An 8,004-nucleotide genomic window follows, 5' to 3' on the forward strand; every position below is an offset into this window, starting at 1 on the left:
CGTCTGCGTACATCAGAACTTTAATCCAGAACCCATCAATTTTTATGCCACACGGCATGTCTTTTATAAGATCTTCGATATAAAGGCAGAAAGCTGAAGGGCTGGGATTGCAACCTTGTTTCAATCCTACTAAGGCAAGAAACCAATCAGATAGATTTTGCACATCCCATACTGCATACGTTGTTTCTTTATAGATGTCCTCAATAATTTTTCGAAATTTTAGAGACATCCCATCCCTAACCAATTTGAACATCAGAGCCTTTCTGTCAATGGAATCGAATTTGGCACGGAAGTCGATGAAACATGAGTATAGTTTTTTTTTTGTCTACGGATATATACCTCTGCAATGTTGGTCAGGCTAAATATCTGATCCACTGTGGAGTATCCCTTTCTAAATCCAATTTGGAATTCACTCAGAATATGGTTACTTTCAATCCATGCTGTGAGTCGGCTTCTTAAAATTTCCATGAAGATTTTGAGCGATGAGTTGAGAAAAGCAATACCTCGATAGTTATTCTTATCTCCTTTTTTGAATATGGAAAAAAGTATTGATTTTCTAAAAACATCCTTTGTTTTGCCTGTAGTGAAAATATCATTGTACACTTTTGTGCGAAGAGTAAGAAACTCCAATGTTGCGTATTTCCAGAATTCATTTGGGATCCGGTCAATCCTGGGAGCTTTGTTGTCTTTAATTTTGGCTACAACTGCTTAGTCTTCAGAGATCTCTATTTCTCTATCTAGAATTTGATTTTCGACATTTGGTCTAGCGTATTGTATTGAAGGAGCAAAAAGTTGTGGGTTCAACTGTCCTTCAAAATGATGTCGTAGTGTTTTTGCAGGCTGTAGTGATTTTGTTACAAAAGGTCTTCCTTTTATAATGTTTTGTATTCCTTTCCGAAATTTCGAGGAGTTTTTACAGTACGCTAGAAGTGATTTTGAAAGTGTTCGAATTTATAAAATCAATCAAAAGAAGATAGAACCATGAAAAAATAATTTACTCGATTTTTAATGTAGATTTTGATTTCATTTTACTTGATTTCGGGAATCCAGCCGTAAGTTACTACAACTTCAAAGCATTGTTTTGTCGGTAAACGACCCATTCAACAGTTTGAAATTCTCAATTGTCAAACCATATGCAACAATCATTGAAACTTTTCCCTACATAACATACATTTTCCGTCTAATTGAAATAACGAATTGCTAATAAGTTTCTTGCTTTCTGCCATGCCAAAAAAAAAAACGCAAAAGCAAATAAAAACAATTTAATAAATGAGCATCAACATAATTATGTACACATGTACGTACCTATTTCAGTTTTGTTCTGAGATAAAAAACATAATGGCAACGAAACGATAATGCAGGCCTTGATAAAAATAATCTGTCTGTTCAGTGTCGAAATCATTGTGATTTTTCCCTACGACCATTGCTGATTGCTGATTCCACCACTTAAACTTAAAACTTCCAATAAAGCCGTTATAATGACTTACGAATTTAAACTTAATTTAATCCAAATATCTTTTTCATTTTATTCCGAATTTGGTGCTTGATATTTGCTATCCCATGACACAATCTTTAATCTTTCAATCATTAGCCTTCGGCAGAAAGTTAAAGAACCATACACTAATCTCTGGAAACTTCCTTCAAAACGAGGACCATGTAAAATTCTGGAAACTTCCAAAAACACTCCAAAGGAAAAAAAACAAGTCATTTAAATTTTCTTAGCCAAACTATGGTTATTGCTTTATTATTTTACAGTACTTAGTATTTGTTTTAATTTAATTTCCTATACAAATATTTCAAGGTCGATTCTGGTAGAGTACAGTTAATCTTCCATTTTAAATTAATTCTTAAATTATAAATTATACAATTTGGTTGTTATATAAATACACAAGCGAGTACTAAAACGTACATCATTTCATATTACTTCTCATTCTCTAAGTCGCCATATTTAATTTGTTTTTCAAAAACAAAAATAGTTTCTCCTCTTTTATCATCATTCATTGTTAGCCTCAAAACAAAAACAAGATAAGTCATTTGTTTGTTAAAGGAAAAGGAAAAGAAAAAGAGAAACTAATCAATCTACAATGCCAATGGAAGACGACATCTAATATCTTACAAACAAAAATCTTAACAGGCAACTTTCAAACTTGACCTTAAAATTAAATTTTTAGGTGTCTGTGTAGACGAGTAGAGTGATCGATCAATCATTCCTTTCTGGTTAATATCTAAAAAGCGGCTTGAGTCGTTGAGATCATCCACTTTGTCAGTCAGAACGTTCTAGAAGACTCCACTCCTTCTTCCCTTCCTCTTGGCATATCAAGTCTCGAATTTATTAGCCTAGATTCCTCCTCGCGCTAACTCAGTCTAGTTGGGCAAGATCTCGGAGAGCAAGTCCTTCGTCCCGCTCATCAGAGAATCTGGGAACTTGATGTCGAACGCCACCAGCAAGTCACCGCGGCGGGAGGGCTCCTTGGGGAACGGCAGTCCCTTGCCACTTATCCGCTTCACTGTGTTTGGCTTGACAATCTCGCCTGTGGTGTTGACGGTTATCTTTTCGCCCGACAGCGTCGGCACCTGCACCACTGTGCCGCACAGGGCCTGCTTCAGTGAGATCTTTGCCGCGTACTTGATGTCACTGCCCTCACGCTTGAACTGGCTGTGTGGCTTGTCCCTGATAATGAAGATGATGTCGGCTGGAATCTTTCCGGGCGCCTGGTCTCCCTCCTTCTGGAATGTTATCTTGGTGCCGGCCTTCCAACCGGGCTTCACTGTGATGTTGAGCACTTTCTCCTCCTTTGTGGGCATTCCTGTGGCCATGGACATGCGGGAGATCTTCATCTTCTTCACACAACCTCGGTCGACTTCCTCGAGTGCCACATACAAGTCATGTTCGATTGGCGGGTCTTGCATCTGTCGCTTCCTGTTGGGCGCCGCGTTGAAGGACTGTGAACGGAAGGCACCTCCGTTGCCACCGTAACCCATCTGTTGGTACATGTCGTCGTCGCCGGCGCCCATAAACATCGTCTGCTCGAAGATGCGGCTGGGATCTGTGCCAAAGAATGCCCCGAATGGGTCTGACGAGCCGAAGAACTGAGCGAACGTGGCTCTGGGGTCGCCGTGGAAGTATTCACCGCCATTTCCGGGAATTCCGCCTTTCAGACCTTCTTCGCCTGCATTGTCGTAGATGTCGCGCTTCTTCTTGTCCGAAAGCACCTCGTACGCCTCTGCTATCTCCTTGAAGCGGTCCTCAGCCCCTGTGGTCTTGTTTTTGTCCGGATGGTACTTCAAGGCCAGCTTGCGGTAGGCCTTTTTGATCTCATCGTCTGACGCGCCTTTGGAGATGCCCAGAATCTTGTAGAAGTCTTTTCCCATTTTACTGTTTTGTTGGATTTGCTGCAATTAGAAAAAAAACACGGAAATTTAGTAAAATTGAATTTTCTACGTTGGCGTTTTTTTTTCAAGCGAATTTTCTAGAAGAAATCAACTTGTTGTCTCCCTCGGACTTGTGGCTTTTCTATGGATGCAAGTACAGCATTTGTTTCACTTGTTATGAACAATTGCAAAAAAATAAAAAGAAAAACAAGAAAGGGCGACATGGAAGGTGATTTCATCGATAATTCAAGAACTTTTCAGAGCAAATTGACAAAATTACGTCGTTTTCACTTAGAATTTGATAAACTTACTTTTTAAACGGAATGCAGATGGTTTCAGGATACTCTTTTGGTTTAAATCCAAATAAATTGAATTTACGATTTTGATTTTCTTCTTGTTACGATGTTTTTTAAAGTTTTATTTGATATTTCACTGATTTGATTTAGAATTTCTTTGATATTTTGTTTTTATTATTCAGGATCTTATTTGAGTTTTTTTTTCTTACAAAAGTTAAAATTTTCTTGTTTTTCACAAAAATTTCTCAACAAATTAAATTGTTGTTTCGTTTCACAGTGTTCTCTTTAAAATGTTTTAACTCCGGGGTTGGGCACTGCTATTTATAAATGCACTTTTTGTTCTAGATTATTCCAGGAGTTTCTTTGATGAATTAATTTAACGTGCGTTAGCTGAGTGACAGATAACAGCTGATGGAATTGTTGAGATTGTCGATTGCATTCAGAGCGTAGAGCTATGGAATTTCTAAACACTTCTTTTATGAACGGGTTCAGTGCATGACTTTGATGTAGTCGTGCCTTTTTATAGAACAAATTTCGGTAATTTTGTTAATATTTTGAATACTTTTGTATAATAAAACCATTTTTTAATATTGTTAAATTGTAAAATATTATTAAAACATTTAAAAATTAATAGTTCAGAATAGAGATGTAGAATTGCGCCCATCGATTCGATTTTGACAGGTCTACGCAGCCATAATATTTGGAATAAAAAACGATTTTGTATAACTTGTGGTAAATTAAAATTTCGGTATTATATGGCGGTCACTAATAGTTTTGTCAAATTTGGAAAATATTTAAAAATTAAGAAAAGCACGTATTATTATGTAAATAATTAAACTGGAAATTATAGGATCATCTATTAAAATAAAATTTACTCGTACGTACTCCAAGTTCAAGGTAAAAGGGGTCCAGTTTTTGGCAGAAAATGGTAGAATGAATAAGAAAATTTACTGATAGATATTTTGAGATTGATTTAAATATGAACATTTTTAGTAAATATTTTCATTATTTTACGTCACGGCGATAAAATAACATAAAACATAATTAGTGTTATAACGACTACGGATTATCTAGATAAACTGGATAAACCAGATCAATGTTTTTTCCGCAAAAAACTAATTGAAAATATTTGTTTGGGAATTTTTTCATCCAAGGAGATAAATTAATCTCATGAATTTGTTAGCTAGGGGTCTCCATTGAATAGAGACCAACAATCCAACAATGAGTCCATGATCCGGTCATCGCAGTAGCAGTTTGGAATTTTCGAGCGGATCAAAATCCTGTCATCAAATTTTAAGTTTGTGTTGTATGCAGTGACGGTGCGTCAATAAGACGTTTTAGACAGTGTCTACCCTTCAGATTTGAAACAATACTTTACTCTCTACAATACCTAAATACATAACTTTAAAAATGATATGCGTGGAAAAAAAACAAAAATTTGTACCTAATTATACTAATTCCTATTTTGATTTCATTAAGAATAATATTTCCTATCCCATAGTACCTACTTCTTGTCATTTTTTGTCTAACCCATTTATATGTGTATCTACAATCTACATTCACACCTATTTCTACTTTTATTTATCACTACCTCACATATACCAACATCATGCTATGCTATGATGGATAGCTTGGCTCTACATGACTGACTTCTATTAACGAACCTCCCGAACGAACACCGAATACCGAAAGTACGAATGGCACGACACGAGTAAAGACGAAGACAGTGTCTTTGTTTCCCTTTAAAGTTATATGAAGGGAAAAGGGTTAGCTTATCATTCCCAAAAACTGATTTTGTATGGAAGCTAGTAGACATAAGTGAATCTGTCTAATCGCTTGTTTGTTTTGAAAGTAAATTCTTAATTCGAATTTTTCATGAAGAGAACGAGTGTCAGTCAGGAGGAGTAAGTAGCACAGTGAATGTGATCAACGCAGCACGCAGCGGCAGCGGCAGCAGGCAAGTGTTACCACTTCTCAAAAAAAGTGGAAGTAGATTTTAGGAAAAAAGTGAAGTAGATTGAGAAAAATGGAAGTAGATTTCAAAAATTAACTTTTTCTTAATTATTCTACATATTTTTAAATTATATTATTTCAATAAAAAATAGAAAAAAAAAATTAATTATTTAAGGCTTCATATCATATACTTCAAGATGTTAATGTAACATTTCTTAAATTAAATCTTGCTTGTTAGCAACGAAAAAGCAAAGATTGGGATAGTGTTGGTAATATCAAATGACTTTAGGATGTTTTTATTGCAAAGGACGAGTTCTTCAAGAAATAGTTATTGTAATCGTAATACAATTTTAGTACATCAACAAACCTTTTATCTTTGTTTTTGGACAACTTGAAAATATCTTTTCGTATTGAAAACAGACAATCAAATCCAAAATAAGACTAGGGCACAACTTAAAACATTAACAAACAGAAAAAAATAAAATGCATGACTAGTTCGCATGAACTCGCTCATGTATTCAAAAATGTCTGTCTAAAACTATTTCCTGTATTAAATTAAAATGTACCTGCAAAAAAATTTGTTTTCAAAAATGTAAATGCCATTTGATTTCTCAAGAAAAAATACAATTTTTTTAAACTTGCGTTTGAAAATAGTTATTGAATTTTAGTTTAAAAATATTTTTGGAATATAATTTTGAACTTATTATTAGACGACTGGCATTTCAATTTTGTAAAAAATGATAACCCATTTTCAAGAAATCAAATTTTGAAAAAATAATATTTGTTTTTTAAATTAAAAATACAAACCAATGATATTTTTGGCAGAAAAAAAAAGTTTAGTTCTTGAGAAAACTTAAAAACAAAATAACGCTTTTAGCTGGGATGGGATAGCCTTTATATATTTTTATATTGAAAGAAGCTTAACTAAGAACACAAATTTTAGCAAGAATTTAAAAAAATCTATCGGTTTGTTTTTGAAAAAAAAAATCGAATTATCGATATTGAGCTCTGTCGGAAGACGTTGCGTCTTACATGTGAATTAAATTATTTTCATTTCATTTTGATATTGAACTCTGACAGGACAAGTTAAGGTTGTAAATTTTTGAGATTGCCAACCTGTATTGTGTAAATCAGTACATATTTGTAAAATGGATTTTTCAGGAAATGGTGATATTTTTGAGTATTTCTCAAATGATACAAATGTAAAGTTTTCAATGCTACCTATAGAAGATAAGATAACTATTAATTCATTATTACAATGCGAAATAATGAATCAAAATTTGTGTCTACCCAGTCAAATGGACTGCCGCACGTCACTGGTTGTATGTAGTGGTGAGCGTCCATTTTCCACAGTCTTTTTGAAATTAAAATTTCATTTCGTTTAAATTATCGTCGAGTACCTAATTTCACTTAATTAAAGTTATCGTTACTAGACACAGAACAGCTTCAAAGCTGTCGACTGACATCCTACGAAAATTCTTATAGTCTGCACCATCCTCCCATAGTAAGTCCTTGAGTAGGTGCACCTTTAAATCATGAAGTTCTCTTACTTCGAGAAATGGATTCACCCAAAACCTGTTTTATATTTTATTCTCTTGAATAGTTAACTGTTGTAGATCCTCCAGCTTCTTAACTAGCATTTATTTTTTTAAAGGGCTAATTTTTGTTTATTCAAAGGCATTTTTTTATATAATTTGTTTGAAATTTAATTTTGTAAAAAACAATAACTACCAACACTAATCAACAAAAAATTAAACAAGAGATTAACCATTTCTAATGTCAAAGGTGACATTTGAGGCTACTCATGGCAAGATATAATATGCCCAGTCAAAAAAAAAAAACAATGGATTTCAGATAAGATTGCAGAAGAGAAGCTGGATTGGATTTTACTCTTGTTGAGCCCCAGGGTAAGAAAAGTGGAATGCTTAATGCTTAACTACATTCAACTTCTTTGGGTCGGACCAATACGCTGGGAATGTATTTCTTATCTCTATAAAATAAAAATGAAATGTTAAAACGTGCATTTTTACATGCTTTTGAAACAATTACTCAAAAACTTTATTTACTTTCATAAAAAATTGATACTTCCTTTCGGAAGTAATAAAATTTCAATTATAACATATAAACCATTTTAAAAGTAGTACCCGTAGCGTGATGGTTAGTGCGTTGGACTGTCATGCAAGGGGTCTTGGGTTCAATCCCTGTCTGTGCCACCTAACTTTTTTCACGGGTACTGCCACTTGCGAGGAATTCACAAAAACCTCCAAGAATATATTCTTGTCATGAAAAGTGCTTTCTCAAATTAGCCGTTTGGATTCGGCATATAAACTGTAGGTCCCTTCCATTTCTGACAACATAACTCACACGCAGCAATGGTTGAGAG

General features: G+C 34.4%; 1 protein-coding gene across 1 annotated transcript; it reads right to left on the minus strand.

Moving 5' to 3' along the window:
• Positions 1 to 1,707: 1,707 nt before the first annotated feature.
• On the minus strand, positions 1,708 to 3,967 carry LOC129946220 (dnaJ protein homolog 1). Its single transcript, XM_056056336.1, has 2 exons — positions 3,684 to 3,967; positions 1,708 to 3,393 (listed from the first exon to the last, which is right to left on the minus strand). The coding sequence occupies exon 2, from the start codon at positions 3,370 to 3,372 to the stop codon at positions 2,365 to 2,367; it is 1,008 nt and encodes a 335-aa protein (XP_055912311.1). The 5' UTR covers positions 3,373 to 3,393; positions 3,684 to 3,967; the 3' UTR covers positions 1,708 to 2,364.
• Positions 3,968 to 8,004: the final 4,037 nt, after the last annotated feature.

The sequence above is a fragment of the Eupeodes corollae genome, chromosome 2 (genome assembly GCF_945859685.1).
Source record: "Eupeodes corollae chromosome 2, idEupCoro1.1, whole genome shotgun sequence".
In the NCBI taxonomy this organism is placed as follows: domain Eukaryota; kingdom Metazoa; phylum Arthropoda; class Insecta; order Diptera; family Syrphidae; genus Eupeodes; species Eupeodes corollae.

Excerpts from the sequence above, each read along its gene's own strand:
- LOC129946220 (XM_056056336.1), bottom strand. The coding sequence starts at position 3,372 with ATGGGAAAAGACTTCTACAAGATTCTGGGCATCTCCAAAGGCGCGTCA.